At 45.7% G+C, this 17500-nt stretch overlaps 1 protein-coding gene across 1 annotated transcript in view; it reads right to left on the reverse strand.

The window, feature by feature from the left end:
- Window positions 1-17500, reverse strand: part of atp10a (ATPase phospholipid transporting 10A) — a gene marked incomplete at both ends in the record, with an annotated part of 42179 nt that overhangs the window by 7744 nt on the left and 16935 nt on the right. Inside the window, 6 exons of the mRNA XM_080535974.1 lie at window positions 231-307; window positions 3120-3492; window positions 4675-4859; window positions 7934-8060; window positions 10074-10177; window positions 15367-15976. Coding sequence (XP_080392100.1) covers window positions 231-307; window positions 3120-3492; window positions 4675-4859; window positions 7934-8060; window positions 10074-10177; window positions 15367-15976 — 1476 coding nt within the window. The remainder of the gene's footprint in view (window positions 1-230; window positions 308-3119; window positions 3493-4674; window positions 4860-7933; window positions 8061-10073; window positions 10178-15366; window positions 15977-17500) is intronic.

Raw genomic sequence — 17500 nt, forward strand, 5'->3', positions numbered from 1 at the left:
TCTAACCATTAGTGTCTTACACCCCCCCTCCCCACCACCACCACCACCACCACCACCACTCCCTCTCTCTTAACCATTACTGTCTTACACCCCCCCACCCCCCCACCACCACCACTCCTGACCATCCTCCTCCCCTCTGCCAGGCTGTCTCTCTACTCATCCGTCTCCCACGTGTCTCACACGTCCTCTCTCCCTGACCAGGGCCACTCTTCTTCAGCGTGTCTCCTTACCTGCATGCCCTCCTGGCCCGAGATGCCCACGCCCACATCAGCCACCTGGATCATGCTGACATCGTTAGCCCCATCACCTGAGATTAATGTGGTGAGCAGAGGGAGGGAGGGAGAGGAGGGGGAGAGAGGGAGAAAGAACAAAAGAGCAAAAGTGAGGAGAGTGAAAGTGAGGGAGGGAGAGAGAAAGAAAGAGAGAGAGAAAGAGAGAGAGAGAAAGAAAGAGAGAGAGAGAGAGAGAAAGAAAGAGACAGAGAGAGAGAGAGAGAGAGAAGGAGAAAGAGAAAGAGAGAGAGACAGAGAGGGAGAGAGAGAGAGAGAGAGAGAGGGAGAGAGAGAGAGAGAGAGAGAGAGAGAGAGAGAGAGAAAGAGAGAGAGAGAGAGAGGGAGAGAGAGAGAAGCACTCAGTAAAGGGTGTTACTCCCCATCCCTCTCCACTAAGTCACTCCACCTTACTGCTAACACAGCAATGACAGAGAAACGCCCGGCAGGCAGAATTGTGAAGCTTCAACGTGCGGCAGCCACAAACAAGCCAGTAACAACCAGGGGAAGGACCTCTGTAAGTCACACCGGCTGCTTTATGTTCCCTCTATTACACCACAGCTCCATTGAGGGAAATTGAGCTGTGGGCTGACATGAAATGTGCGTGCTGTCTCATGTTGGAGTTTGTTTTTTTGGTAGTTTTTTATTTTGCCGTCGAGGACAAAGTGAAGTAAAAAAAGAAAGAAAAGAATCTGAACCTGTGCTGAAAAGATGATGGATAACGTGTTTATATTTATGCTGCTCATGTTTAAAGCTGGTGTACTAGAGGAATACAATTGTCACGTTAGAATTATAAGGTTCTCTCCATTTTTGTCAAAATTGAGTTTTTTTTTTACATAATCTGATCCATTAGGTGTTTATTAATGCCTGTGTGGTGTTATTTTTAAAACGTTGACATGTTTGAGTTAGTAATGAATAAAATACAAAGGTTCCATCTCACAGAACATAATGGAATGTAAAAACTTTGACGCTCAATATCTCTGAACTGCCCTAAACAGAGATAGAACCTTAGAATTCTAAACTCACGGAATGTCTCAACACTTTCTCAGAACGGAGGTAGTATCGTAGTTCCATCCAAGCAGCAGCGGTCTCTTTAAGTATTCACCACCACCACCACCGACTGTGTAGCCAACAATATCTCAGATAAATGGAGACGTTTCTGTGAGGCGAGGTGAGGAGATTTGTGTGAACCTCTCAGGTTCAGGGGCTTTAGCACGTTGAGGCAATCCACCCTTCAGATCTCTCGTTTGTTTTCCCAGAATCCCTTGCTGCTGCGGCGGTTTAAAGAAGCTCTTGTTTTCTCTGAGCTTTAACGGCAGAGAGATCACTCATAACCTCTCTCTCTCTCTCTCTCTCTCTCTCTCTCTCTCTCTCTCTCTCTCTCTCTCTCTCTCTCTCTCTCTCTCTCTCTCTCTCTCTCTCTCTCTCTCTCTCTCTCTCTCTCTCTCTCTCTCTCTCTCTCTCTCTCTCTCTCTCTCTCTCTCTCTCTCTCTCTCTCTCTCTCTCTCTCTCTCTCTCTCTCTCTCTCTCTCTCTCTCTCTCTCTCTCTCTCTCTCTCTCTCTCTCTCTCTCTCTCTCTCTCTCTCTCTCTCTCTCTCTCTCTCTCTCTCTCCTTTTAATCTAGAGAACAAATGTGTCTCCGTCTACAACACCCGCCGTACCGTGTTCAACGTGAGTCAGCATCAAACTGAAGGTGGCCTTCCATTGTTGCATGGGGACCATGTTGCCTTTTTTTAAGGGGTTTTAGTCAGTGAATGATAAATGTTATATCACCTCAAGTAGTGAGATGGTCTTGATATAACATCATAACATTTATCATTCACTGACTAAAACCCCTTAAAACCAAGGGGAAGTAAGTAAGTAAGTAAATGGACCTCCAGCAGACCCTGTGCTGCGAACAGCTGGGAAATTGCTGAGTGGCCTTGTAAAACGAGACCCATTTTAGAGTGTGTTATTTTAGAGTGTGTTGTTGCGTGTGCAGATTGTCATATTGGTCATAAAAGCGATTCGGATTAATAGAACGATTTCACCTCGAACGGCGAATGCACAAATACCTTTCCAATGCCCTGTAATAAGTAAGTAAGTAAGTAAGTAAAATGTATTTATACAGCACCTTTCCCAGACACAAGGGTCACAAAGTGCTTTACATAACAAGGAAGAAACGCAATAAAACATAATACAAGAGCGAAAGCCACAGCAGGTTAAAACAGGCAAAACAAGTGAAAATAGAAACAAGTAACAGACAACAGTTGTACAACAACATCAACAGGACAAAATAACAGAGCTACAGAGCTACCCTGCCTGTCCCTAGCTCTTTAGCTGTCTAGTTTTAGGTTTTTAGTTTTAGTTTAGTGTTAAGGGCTCTGCACACAGCGTGCGATTTCTGTTGCGCGTCAACATTCTCAACACACACGGCCCCGATTTTAATCGCATGGCGAAAATTCGATTCCATTCATTTTGAAGCTAACATTTGCAAAATTTGACAGTGCGACAAAACTCGCACGCCGTGTGCTTTGTCCCATTCAAAATGAAAGGAATCGAATTTTCGCCGTGCGATTAAAATCGGGGCCGTGTGTGTTGAGATGCGATGTTCTCATAGACTTCCATTCAAACTTCAAAATGGAATGTTGACGCGCAACAGAAATCGCACGCTGTGTGCATTGGCCTTTAGACTATGTAGTTTTAGTTTAGTTTTAGACTATGTAGGCCAGGTGGATGTTGTTGTTGTATGCCTGTGAACAGGTCACACTTGAAAATGAGCCCTTGGGCCTCAATGTGTTTTTTCCTGTATAAATAAAGGTTAAATTAAACAAATTAAAAACCTGCGGACGCTGCTGAACGGGTACCTACCTATGGCCAGCGTCATCACCTTCAGCTTGTTGCGTACCAGCTTCACCACCATGCTCTTCTGCAGGGGCGTGGAGCGACAGCACAGCACAGACCTGCAGCTCCGAGCCACCGCCAGGAACTTGTCCTCCAGGCTTTTGTCCAGGGCGTACGCCAACGTGCGCCCGTCGATCACCAGGCCCAGCCGGTGGACCAGGAAGGGCGTGGCGTGGGGGGAGGAGGCGGTCTGGGAGGACGAGGAGGAGGGAGGGAGAATCTCGAAGGCGGCAAAGTCGTGCTGGTGGTGGTAGGCCCTGCTAGCCTGCTCTGAGGAGGAGCAGAGGAACTTGGCCTGGATGTAGTGTAGACTCTCCTCCAGCAACACGGCGCAGGCTTCCTGTAGAGAGACAGGGGAGAGGGAGGTTTGCTAGGAGGACGCTCTCTCCATATCAAACAAGGCCCCGCTACACAACATCTGGCAACCAGGCAAACGTCAAGCTGAGTCAGCGCATTATAAGCGGCCAACTGACGAATCTGAATATTCCGATCTGATATGAGCGAGCCGATCTGACTCCAACACAGACAGAGGCCTAGAAGACAATATCATTCTCAAGTTATGGGCTTTTTTGTCACCTTTCCCATATTCGGCCTGGTCTAATTTGGTTCTTTTTCAGGGATTGGAAGAAAAAAAAAATTTGCCCCCAAAATAAAAACAATCAATTTCATTAATGGGAGACCCTAAAGATAAGAAAAATCATTGTTGTCATTTGTTCTACCTCGGGTAGGGGTATCTCGAAAACTAAAGCCTTTTTTGAGGACTTGCTGCTAGACTACAACGTGTGTATTTAGAAATACATTAGGCACACTACACATGCCTCTATAATTAGATCGCGAAAAAAAGACACAGGATTTATTCATATACTATACAACTATAGCACAAGTCAGGAATCCCCCCGAGTCGTACTAGAAGGCTAGCCAGTAGAAGTCATGTTTCTGAGTGTGTTGAGTAGCTGATTGTTGGGTCCAGCTGTGCGTGAGCTTAGAATGATAAGGTTCTATCTCCGTTTAGAATGAGAAGGTTCTATCTCCGTTTAGAATGATAAGGTTCTATCTCCGTTTAGAATGAGAAGGTTCTATCTCCGTTTAGAATGATAAGGTTCTATCTCCGTTTAGAATGATAAGGTTCTATCTCCGTTTAGAATGATAAGGTTCTATCTCCGTTTAGAATGATAAGGTTCTATCTCCGTTTAGAATGATAAGGTTCTATCTCCGTTTAGAATGATAAGGTTCTATCTCCGTTTAGAATGATAAGGTTCTATCTCCGTTTAGAATGATAAGGTTCTATCTCCGTTTAGGGCAGTTCAGAGATATTGAGCGTCAAAGTTTTTACATTCCATTATGTTTTGTGAGATGGAACCTTTGTATTTTATTAATTACTAACTCAAAAATGTCAACACTTTAAAAATAACACCACACAGGCATTAATAAACACCTAATGGATCAGATTATGTAAAAAAACAAAATGTCGACAAAAATGGAGATCCTAGAACCTTATAATTCTAACGTCACGTGTGGTCACCTGGGAGTCAGCGTTGAGCGTGATGATCTCCTCCTCCGGGTCCAGCAGCTTGCATGCGTAGGCGATGTTGATGGCTGTCTCTTGTTTGTCCCCCGTCAGCACCCATATCTGTAGTCCAGCCTTGCGTAGGGATGCTATGGTCTCCGGTACGCCGTCCTGCAGCCTGTCCTCGATGCCTGTGGCTCCTACAGATGCAGAGAAACACAGACATGACCACACCTGTCAACCCTCCCTTTTTTCCTGGGATTCTCCCGTATTTTACCTTTCTTTCCCGCTGTGCTCCCGTTTAAATATTTTCCCGTAAATCTCCCGGTATTTTTAACCTATTATATAATATAATTTAAAACATTTTTGGAGTATGTTAAGATGTGAATGGTAGGCACCTGCTAGACGTTGGCGCATGCGCACAATCGTGACATCCATGTTTGGAGTTGACTTGTCTCCTCTCTTTTCTTGGGCTGCGTTCGTAATTTTGCTCTGAGAGCGCCGGAACGCACACTAGGAGCAACGTCATAAAGGGACCAAGTAATTTGATTGGACAAGAGGCATTCCATGAGTGCTGATCAGATTTCCAGAGCGTATTTACGAACGCAGCCTCGATTATCTCTGTTTTGAAATACATTATTTCCCCTTATTTAAAAATAAATAAATATATCCCTTATTTTCAAATCCCAATGTTGACAGGTATGGCCATGACTAACCTTCCTGCATAGAAACACAGCCATGACTAACATCCCAAGAGCTCCATGTAATCAGACGTTCTATCTGTGTCCGTCCAACAGATACAAGCCCTTCCTGGCATTGGAAAGAAATGGGATTTCCTGGAACTGGGAAACCCTAACGACCTGTGTTCTCTGAACAGAGCTGTTTGAGGGATCCAGACCAGTGTTAATTTTGTCAGGCTTTTTAGTCACTTAGTCTTTGGTGTTTAGATGAAGATGCAGACCAGTTCTAGTCACACCAAGTCACCTCCAAGTAGCTTTGTCAAATCTTTCATTACACAACTTTGTAATGTCGTTTAAAAATAAAATAAAAAGTCTGTCAATTTGCTAGATAACCTCCTTGGACAAATGACAGAATATCTCCTATATATTTGGCAAACCGAGTTGGTGATTATACAGACAGCAGCTCGTGAATAATGCAGAGATGAAGAGTGAATTTTGTTTTAATATCTTTATCTTCCCAGGGACCAACTCTGTTTTTAAAAATATCCATATCTACTATCAATATTTGCATTCTCTCTACTGCAGCAAGTACGAGACAGCACAGAGAAGCAGGTGAAATGCTTTAGTTCAGGGTTCCTACAAGTTTCAACAAGTTGAATTTAAGACCTTTTTAGACCTCTTTAGAATTGAATTTTAGACCTATTCACGACACCATATGATAGCTTTTTGTCATCCTCCAGGTTAATTAATTTGATTAATTTCTGTGTAAATAGATTTTCCTTGCAGGATCTCATTTTTAAGACCTAGCACCTCATTTTTAGACCGAATAACTGAAAATCAAGACCTTTTTAGGCCGGCTGGATTTTAAGGCTTTTTAAGACCAGCGCGGGAACCCTGTTAGTTGTGTTTTGACATGAATAGGCGAGAGACGTGAATACATTTAGGAATTTTCATACACGACAGGAGTCAGGATTTTGGGATTCAGTCATTCCGTGGGATTGGGTTTGGATAGGAGAATAGCCTATAGGCTCTAGGACTGGAGAAGAAGAACTTCCTGTCCTATGCCTCTAATCTGAACGTCACGTCTGTGACAGAGATGTCTACGGTATAGTGCATTGTTGTGCATGGGCCTATAAAATATGTGGCTGTGACACAATGACAGCCCAAAGAGGCACATCGTTAATTTATAGGCCTCCTATATGGGTTTCCTGTAGGGTTTATTAATTGCTTTCAGGTTGTGTGTGCAGCACGGTAGTGCCAATTATCCGTGCGTATTGAATTTAAGGCGACTTTGTGTGAAGTAAAGATGCTAGGCTAATGGCTTCCATGTGACACCTTGTTTGGATAAAGTTGTTTGCTAATCTGATGCTGTGCTTGTTGTGTGTTTCATGGAAGTGCATTAGTGTGTAATTGCACTATTGAGGGAAAACATACTTTCCTGGGTCTCCTCATTTTAAATGTTCAGGAATTGTGAAGAGAGTACACAGGAGAGTCCTGGAGTCCTGGTTACCCATGTTAATGCTACAAAGAGTCGTACGGACAGCTGAGCGGATCATCGGCTGCCCCCTGCCTCCCATCACAGACCTCCATTCGGTTGTTAAGTCGTGACGTGTTTCCGGGTCCAACGTTGGCTGAGGCGCTCTCTTCGAAATGCCTCAGTAATAATAATAATTCATTATATTTTGTATGGCGCTTTTCCGAGGCTCAAAGACGTTGACAATATGGGGAAAACGGGAAAGTGCTGCTGTGTCCCTTGTTGTATGAATAGATCCCAGTCTAAAAAACGATTGAACTGTCATTCTACTGTTTTAGTACACTGGTACTCTGGTTGCGGGGAATTTCTGGTTTGGACCTGGAAATTGCTAAACGTCACGTTTGACGTCAGACTTAACAACCGAATAGCTCCAGATCACTGGAGAGAGCACGCAAGATTGTGTCTGACCCCTCACATCACATCCAGCTCACAGCTTGTTTGCATGACTCCCTTCTGGACAGCGCTACAGGGCCACCAGGACAAAAACATCACAACACTTGAACAGTTTCTTTCCCAAAGCCACAGCCCTCCTCAATAACTTTGCACCTTGCACTTAACATGTCCTTGCACCTAGTTGTACAGTATATTTATTCATAATATTCACTCATATTGGTACTGTATATTTTGTCTTGAGTTTTGTTGTGTTGTCGTCTTGCTGTTGTATGTACTGTAGCTTGTTTAGCATGGTAGAATACCAAGTCATGACTCATGTTCCTAGTGCACTGCACATGGCCAATAAAGTTTAATTGAATTGAATTGAATTAATAGTGTCAACCCTTGTTACCCATAACCCCTAGAGTCAACCTGTTACCCATAACCCCTAGAGTCAACCTGTTACCCATAACCCCTAGAGTCAACCTGTTACCCATAACCCCTATAGTCAACCTCTGTGACCCATGGTAACCCCTGGTGTCAACCTCTGTGACCCATGTTAACCCCTAGTTAACCTCTGTTACCCATGTTAACCCCTAGTGTCAACCTCCGTTACCCGTGTTAACCCCTAGTCGACCTCTGGGTGTCCAGGCGTACCTAACAGATGCAGGTTTGTCTCCAGACGTACCTAACAGATGCAGGTTGGTCTCCAGGCGCATGGCCGACTCAAACAGCAGCTCCTCTCTGCCCTGGATGGCCGTCTCTGCCGTCAGATGGAGCCTCAGCCAGCCCGCATACTCCTCCTTACTCACCACCTGGTGACACACACACACACACACATACTCCTCCTTACTCACCACCTGGTGACACACACACACACAGATATGTATTCACACAGACACACACACACACACACACACACACACATGTATTCACACAGACACACACACACACACACACACACAGATATGTATTCACACACACACACACACACACACACTAGGGCTGCACGATTAATCGATTTTAAATCGAAATTTGAAATTATGCAATTAGCTAATCGCAAAGCCTGCGATTTGCCTGCGATTTTTTTTTTTTTTTTTTTTTTTTGCTATTTAGCAGACGCTTTTAATCCAAAGCGATTTACAATTACGAATTACAGGGACATTCCCCCTGGAGTAACTGAGGGCTAAGTGCCTTACTCAAGGGCACTCTAGTAGTGGTGTGGTTTCAGGCGGGATTTGAACTCACACAACCTTCCGATCACAAGTCCAACTCACTAGACCACCACTACCCGTATGGGATACGTCATACAGCGCGTCGGATTCAACGTCAATGAACGTCAACGTCAATGAACGTCAACAATGAACGTCAACAATGAACGTGAACGTCAATGAACGTCTACGTCAATGAACGCACACCAACAACATCGCACGTGAAACGCCCACGTTTCGGTAGCTAGCAATAGCAACATTCATGGTGGATAATGGCTTCAGCAGAAGTAGTTTGATGGTATCATGTGGTAATGCTCTCTGAAAATAGATAGATTCATCCAATCACCTGCCAAGTATTTTTTGAAAGTACCTGCCCTTTTCCAAACAGCTTCCAATTAAGCTTTCCTAGATGGTTGTGTGAAACAAACCACCTGAGTCAGGTTAGTAATGCTCCATCACATGTTTTAATCTGAAGCTTGATTTTAAAGCAACCCAACTTTAAAGCAACCCAATGTAAGTTTAGTTCTTTCACTCGTAGCTCGGGCTGTGGGGGTGCTAGAGGAGGGAGCCTCTAAGTCCCCTGAAGACGTACAAACAAACTGCACGTTGATACGACCTTCCTAGCCGGAGATATGGCCACACTTTACAAAACCCTTTTTTTTTTTTTTTTTTTTTTTTTTGCTATTTAAAAAAATAATAATCGCAAATTAATCGCAATCGCGATATCTGACCAAATAATCGCAATTCGATTTTTCCCCCAAATCGTGCAGCCCTAACACACACACACACACACACACACACACACACACAGATATGTATTCACTCACACACACACACACACACACACAAATACGTATTCACACAGATATGTATTCACTCACACACACACACACACACACACACACAAATACGTATTCACACAGATATGTATTCACACAGACACACACAAGCTTAGATAACTCTGATAAATCCTGGGATAAAAGTGTTTAACCGAAAAACAATCCTTTCCCTCCACAGCAGAGGGACATCACCAGCAGCAACAACTGGTCTATGACTGGTCTATGGTCTAGGACTTGACAAAATGTTTTATCACATTGGTTGGTGACAGGCTTTGCACAAGGGAGGCAGAAGCAGGGCTATAACGAGGCTCAGTGTTGAGAGCATAAATTAACAGGCTGGGAAAATGGCACAGCTTGGAGCTGAGTCACCAAGAATGTCACTGTGGAAGATGGGCTCATGTGATCATCTGTGCTATGCTGCTACGCCACAAAAACTTGCTAAGTAACCATCCAGACAAGACGTTTTTTGTCATGTTGTTTTCGACCATAGCATGGAAATAGTTTTATCAGAGTTGAGGTGCAAAGGACCTATTTTTGTGCCCATACTAAACTCCTTAAAAAAAAGTTTGGAAACGTTATTTCAGTCGATTCTTCCTCCCCTTTGATAATACCAAATGGTATTGGATTTTATATATCGTTGGAAAGCCTGATTAGTCACCTTTACAACGAGGTACAACTTGTAAGGATCATGCATTCGTGGAATGAGTAACACAGCTAAACGTGTGGGTTTCCGAACTTTTTCTGAGGAGTTTATTATTCAGTGTTGAGTGTTTTTTACCTTTTTGGCGATGCACAGAGTACGGAGCCCGTCTGCTGCGTACAGGTTCAGGTAATTCTGGGTTTTGTAGAGGATCTTTCTCTGACGTTTCCCTTTGGAATCATCTGGAAAGTAATACGAGAATACAAAAACAGTCAAAATCAAGAGTCATTAACAACAGAACTATAATTATGTGCGATCAAAGAAATTCCAACAGTTCCTGAAAGCAGAGAAGCTGTGCTTTCTACCCATATCAGGTGTTATGGTTATTCAAAAAGCAGGAAGCTGTGGGACAAGAGAGAAGCGGTATTACGAGCGAGCAGTTTTTGCTCACAAACTTTCTTGGACAGATGTAATATAGTTCATTTTTACAAATTGAACATGCTAAATGTTTTGTTGATGTGCAATCACACTTTCCACTTTACTAAAAACCTGTAAAATGTCAAATCCAGTTCGGTTTTTGTGTTTTTCTTCCCTTAAAACTGTTATTACACACTCACATTATGAATGAATGAATGAATGGATGGATGGATGAATGGTCTTTATTGTCATTGATATAGTACAGGTACCATACAACGAAATGTAGGAGGGGGGGCTCCCCTGGTGCTAGGAAAAAAATACTAAAAACAAGAAGGGAAAAGAGCTGGTTTACATAAATAAAGGCTATGTACACTATCCACTATACAAATAAAACACTGTGCTGTACTCTATGCTATGCTATACCTATTCTAACATTTCCTATCTCTGAACCTTATGTACCCGAGGGTTGTCATATTGCACATAGTGTTATTGCACAATCATTTAAAGTGTCGCAGTTTGCAGGTTTGAAATGTTCACAGTTGTGTTTCAGTATTGCACTTGATTTCAATCTAGTAGCTGCCATCAAATTGTCTAGATTGTCCAGGGCCTAGAACCTAGGTCTTTGCTGTGTTCAGGGCCTGAATGGCCCTGGGGTAGAAGCTGAGCTTCAGTCTGTTTGTCCTTGCGAACATGGTCCTGAACCGCCTGTCCGAGGGCAGCCGAGCAAAGTGTTCGTACCCAGGGTGGGATGGGTCTCTGGAGATCTTGGAGGCCTTCCTGAGGCAGTGTGTGTTGTACAGCTCTTCCAGAGAGGGGAGGGGGGCGCCGGTGATCTTCTGGGCCGATCTCACGACTCTCTGTAGCGCATTCCTCTCTGCGGCTGTGCAGCTGGAGAACCACACGCAGATGCAGTAGGTGAGGATGCTCTCCACTGCGTAGCGGTAGAAGGTCATCAGCATCTCCTGTCCGACGTGGTTTTTCCTGAGGACTCTCAGGAAGTAGAGCCGCTGTTGTGCCTTCTTGATGATGGCTGCTGTGTTGATCTTCCAGGACAGGTCATCCTGTATGTGCACCCCCAGGAATCGGAGGGTTGAGACTCTCTCCACGCTCCCTCCATCGACGAGAGGCATAACATACAGTCATGTTAAATAACTGCCATATATTGAAAGCTGAAGTAATCCTGGAAAAAGGGGCAAAGGCACTTCCGTAGGACACGTTCTGACACCTTAATAGCCATGAAAACAAAACAAATCCAGGCGGGATGTTTGATAAATAAATAAATAATAACAGGGACAGCAGAGGCTGTAATCCACCTTTGACTATTCAAGCATTCATAGGCATTCTTTAAGAAAATATAGTATTTTGTAGTTGTTGTCTGAGAAACAATATCTTTCATTTCTTTAATTTGTCTGCAAACTCATTTTGTTAAAAAAAAAAAGTTTGAAAATCGTATGGTGAACCCAGTATGGTGAACCGTATGGAATCATGAGTTGAGTGTATCTTTCCATCCCTAGCCACACGTCTACTCAACCAGGAACAGAAGGCAACTTTGGCCAGAGCGAACCTGCTGCCAGTGCCAACACTTCCTAGTGACTTCCTGGCAGGGGGGAGCAGACAGGCAGATAGGGTGCATCAGTTCACTGACATGGACACACGAGCCAAGTCTCACTGCAGAGCGCCAAGCTTGTGTTCCCACATCAGCCTCTCTCTCTCACAGCCACAGACACACATACACAGATGTCCAGAATGATGCTTCTTGATGTTCACACTGAACATGTTAACACTGCATCCTGACTCCAGACTCACAGGGCGGCAGTCACATACTGGGATTAAATCCCTGTTAAATCAAACCTTCAACATTCCTACAAACACAGGTGGGTTATGACGACCACTGTCAGGCATTTCACATTGGAAGTCAGAGTCTTTCTCACTCTTTGGAGAAGTTTCAAGAACATTTCAGCTGTTGTTGTCAACAACACAGGTGGTTATGACCACTCGTGAGCTTATAAGGTTCTATCTCCGTTTAGGGTAGTTCAGAGATATTGAGCGTCAATGTTTTTACATTCCATTATGTTTTGTGAGATGGAACCTTTGTATTTTATGAATTACTAACTCAAAAATTTCAACATTTAAAAAATAACACCACACAGGCATTAATAAACACCTAATAGATCAGATTATGTAAAAACCAAAATTTTGACCAAAATTGGTCTAACGTCACGCACTGTCAATTTCACATTGGAAGTCGACTTTCTCACTCTAGTAGTAGGAGTAGTTTCAAGAACATTTCAGCTGGAAGTCTGGCACCCCTGTTTGTTTTTCCTGCTCTTTAAAACAAGGGTCAGGTCTGGTATGGCAGAGGCAGGGAGGGTCTGGTATAGCAGGAGGCAGGGAGGGTCTGGCCTGGGGAGTTACATCATGACAAATGACCCCAGTAACTCTCTTCAAAGTCCCGGGAAAACCCAGCCCTGGCTGTCACCTACTTGTGCACTGTTACGCATTCCGTGTGTTTCACTGTTACTAGAATGACACAGGGGGCGGGCCACGTTGCCCTCGAGTCCTCTGCCTGAATGGACTCATTGTAGGGCTCCATGTGGTCGAGGAGGCTTAACTCACCCTCGCCTTTGATTGGCTACCTCAGCCCAGCTGTGAAACAAGGCCGGGTTGTCCACGGGAGGACACACCCATCCGACCTGCAGTGACAGGCTGTCCCTGGACCACTGCGCTGTTCCTGTTCCTCTGCACTGAGAGGCTGTGGTGTTTAGAGGGGTTGGGGGGGGGAGTACGAGTCTCCAAGGAGTCGTCTAATTCTCTAATCTTCAAGGATCCTCCTCCGACACTGTGAATTTTAAATGGGTAACAAGCCAGTCAGATGGCACGCAGCACTAAGACGTCGCCCTAGAGAGAGAGACACTTAAAATGATGAACATTTCAGCAGGCTCTAATACCAAAAGGCAGGGGGGACCACGTCATACCTCATAATGGAAAATCTATACTGTAAATCACCTTGAATTCTTTCAAGAGAATAGCCTATGTTGTGGTAAGTCCCCAAAAAAAAAGATTCACATTGATTCACATTGTGTTGTTGAGAGCATTTAACCAAACATGCGTTAAAACAGTGCATGAGGTATAGGCCTACCATTTAACGATCACAAAAACCCAGTTACAAGGTTTGATTGAACAGGGCCTGCTGAAACCCATAACCCAAGTATTAAAAAGCCCGAGTGTCAACGGTGCTCCATTGAATACCTGATGATGTGAATCATTTGGCTTCATGTTGCCACGGCACTTTCCAACGAATCTGCAGCTTCCCCCACAGAAAGTTTCAAGACGTGGTCCTAAAAGTGAGAGCTCAGCCATTTTAAAACCGATCTCTGTTGCCCTGAGAAAACTAAAGAGGTCTCACTCCATCACTGTGGTATTCTGTTGTTGTGGCAGTCCTTCCACCCAGCGGGGCAGGGCAGGGGAGGCCTGGCTAAGCGCTCCTGGGCAGGCGTCTGGTGACTGTGTACACAGCATTAGTGAAAAGTGCCTCTGTTGCTCTTTGCATGCCGGGAACACTACCCACCGTGTGCACCTTGGCCATTAGGACCTTTAAAAGAACGACGACGCTACGTTTCTCCACTAGTCACTGTAGTCAGGACTTACTGGATCTGGAGCCGTTTGAACTGGGTGGTTTGGTTTCTGAGAGAACAACAGAGAGTGATGTAGAAAATGTCACATTTCGTGACGTTAGAATTATTATAAGGTTCCATCTCCATTTTTGTCAAAATTGAGTTTTTTTTTTTTTTTTTACATAATCTGATCCATTAGGTGTTTATTAATGCCTGTGTGGTGTTACAAAAGGTTCCATCTCACAGAACATAATGGAATGTAAAAACGTTGACGCTCAATATCTCTGAACTGCCCTAAACGGAGATAGAACCTTATCATTCTCAAGATCACGTGACTGACTCACACGAACGCAAAAACACAAAAATAGTAAGTCTCCATGAAAGGGCTTACAGTTTGATTTCAGTAGCAGTAGTGACTTAGCCTAAACATATGAACGCTTAGGCCTACATAATGGGTAGTTCCACATGGGTTCACACATACCACCCACCTTCTAAGGCTACGCTTGTGGGAAGGAGATCCACCTAGGTCTAGGTGAACAGGACAGGATATGCATGTCTGCCAGACAGACTGCTCATCCATCTCCTTACTCAACGTGGCCGAGGTTCAGACGACATAGCGACCACTGATACCGTTTTTTTTTTAAAGTTTTAAACATTCGGGGTTATCGCGGTATGACAACACCGTTTTTCACGGAAACTGAACGGGCCATAATTAAAAGCGATTAATCACTTGCGAGATTGACCGCTGCTACTGAAAAAATCTCTTCCATTTGTTACGGTGTTAAGCCTTCCGCCCATGTGAAGATTACATCAAATGATTTGCAGCCACTCTGGTCTGCAGCCAAGACTCATCAATCCTTCTGCAGAATACGGTCTGCAGACAGCAGACGGTCCGACATGAGCTTGTGTTAACGTCAATGTCATCACCCCCCCCCCCACGACCTGAGTCATCACCGTCACAACAATAACATCAATATCGCAAATCCCCTATTATCTGACCGTACGTAAACAGAGCTTAGAGTTAGAAGAGTTAGCAGTCCTCTCCTCTGCTAGCATTGTTATGTGAGGTCCTATGTGAGGTTATGTGAGGTTATGTGAGGTTATGTGAGGTCCTACCACATGGGGCGGCTGTGGCGCAGGAGGTAGAGCCGCCGTCTAATGATCGCAAGGTTCCGCAGATCGGCGGTTCAAACCCCGGCTGGCCACATGTCGAAGTGTCCTTGGGCAAGACACTGAACCCCAAATTGCTCCCAGTGAGCGGGGCCGGCCGGCGCCTTGCATGGTAGCTTGCCTACCTCGCCATTGGTGTGTGAATGTGTGTGTGAACGGGTAAACGAGAGGCCGTTGTAAAGTAAAGCGCTTTGGATAAAGACGCTACGTATATAACTCAGTCCATTTACCTGTAGCAGGCGGTCTGATGAGGTCCATGATGGCGGAGTCCGCCCCTTTGGTATAGACGGTGATCTCGTCCGTCAGCGGGTGTCGGACCACCACGGACATGCGCTTCCTGTTGGAGTCGAAGCCCAGGGTGTGCAGCAGCTCGAAGGTGAGCTTCCCCAGGTGTGGCAGCTCCACCGTCACCTGGTCCGGGAGTCGCCCCACCAGGGAACACTTATACGCCCGCGCGGCGTAGACCAACGCCGCCTCGTCGGGCGACTCGGCCTCGTAGCGGAGCTCGCCCTCCTCCAGGGCTTCCCAAGGCTTCCCCCCCTCGTAGCAGGGGGGCGGGGCGGGGCTGAAGGCGTGCTCCAGGCCCTGGGGAGGGGGGTGGTGCCGCTCCTCCTCGTGCAGCTTGGTGAGGGTGCTCTCGGCGGAGGGGGAGGAGAGCAGGACGCTGCCGGAGCAGCCCCCCCCACCCCCCCGGTGGGAGGACGAGCGGTTGGTGATCAGGCTGGACGAGCTGCTGCTGCTGTTGGACCCGCCGCCGGAGGTCAGGCGACTGGGGGTGAAGCGCTTGATGAAGTCCTCGATGGTCTTCACCGGGGACTTGAGCTCGAACCTCACGCGCACCTGTGAGGGGGAAGGAGAGAGGGAGAAGGAGAGAGGGGGAAGGAGAGAGGGAGAAGGAGAGAGGGGGAAGGAGAGAGGGAGAAGGAGAGAGGGGGAAGGAGAGAGGGAGAAAGAGAGAGGGGGAAGGAGAGAGGGAGAAAGAGAGAGGGAGAAAGAGAGAGGGGGAAGGAGAGAGGGAGAAGGAGAGAGGGGGAAGGAGAGAGGGGGAAGGAGAGAAGGAGAAGGAGAGAGGGGGAAGGAGAGAGGGGGAAGGAGAGAGGGAGAAAGAGAGAGGGGGAAGGAGAGAGGGAGAAAGAGAGAAGGGGAAGGAGAGAGGGAGAAATAGAGAGGGGGAAGGAGAGAGGGAGAAGGAGAGAGGGAGAAGGAGAGAGGGAGAAGGAGAGAGGGAGAAGGAGAGAGGGAGAAAGAGAGAGGGAGAAGGAGAGAGGGAGAAGGAGAGAGGGAGAAGGAGAGAGGGAGAAAGAGAGAGGGAGAAGGAGAGAGGGAGAAGGAGAGAGGGAGAAGGAGAGAGGGAGAAGGAGAGAGGGAGAAGGAGAGAAGGAGAAGGAGAGAGGGAGAAGGAGAGAGGGAGAAGGAGAGAAGGAGAAGGAGAGAGGGAGAAAGAGAGAGGGAGACAGAGTTCAGCAGAGTAGGGTAAGAGGAGTACACAAAGGGTAAGAAAGGGACTTCAGCACCCAGCGTTTTGAACTGGGGCAGGCGGCTGTGGCGCAGGAGGTAGAGCCGCCGTCTGATGATCGCAAGGTCGGCAGATCGGCGGTTCGAGCCCCGGCTGGCCACATGTCGAAGTGTCCTTGGGCAAGACAGTTGAACCCCAAATTGCTCCCAGTGAGCCGGCCGGCGCCTTGCATGGCAGCTTGCCGCCATTGGTGTGTGAATGTGTGTGTGAATGGGTGAATGAGAGGCCGTTGTAAAGCGCTTTGGAGCAGCTTTGGAGCAGCAAAAAAGGCGCTATATAAGTGCAGTCCATTTACCATTTACTGTTGACTTTACTCTGCATTCATTAATTACACAATTTAGTATCCTTTTCAACTAACTTGTGACTTTAATGACCAACAAAGTTGAAAAAGGTACAAACACACCTTCCCATTATGATCCTGTCACCATCTGTACTCAACGTAGAAGTACTGCAATGGCACTCTCTCTGAGTTGGACTCTCTCTCTATCCCACGGGGACCAGCACAGAACAGCAGCTCTCGCATATAAATCATTCAGAGACGGGCTTAGGCACAACAGCAGCTGAAGTGCACAATTACAACGGGACAAAGGAAACCCATAAAAAAAAAAAAGAGAACAATATGAAAGAGCAACGGGGGCGCGCGCTGCCTCAAAGCATACATGTGCTATTATTACAGATATTTACATGTTCTATCGAATCATCAGATAACCTCCAAACAAAACAGAATACATAAATAATAATATAGGGTACAAATCTATAAAGAATAATAATAATAATAATAATAATGCAGGGAGTTTGACATGGGTTTGGATGGGGGTAGAGCTGACCAACACAGCTGGACAGGAAAT

The sequence above is a fragment of the Nansenia antarctica genome, assembly GCF_963989245.1.
Source record: "Nansenia antarctica genome assembly, chromosome: 7".
Taxonomy (NCBI): domain Eukaryota; kingdom Metazoa; phylum Chordata; class Actinopteri; order Argentiniformes; family Microstomatidae; genus Nansenia; species Nansenia antarctica.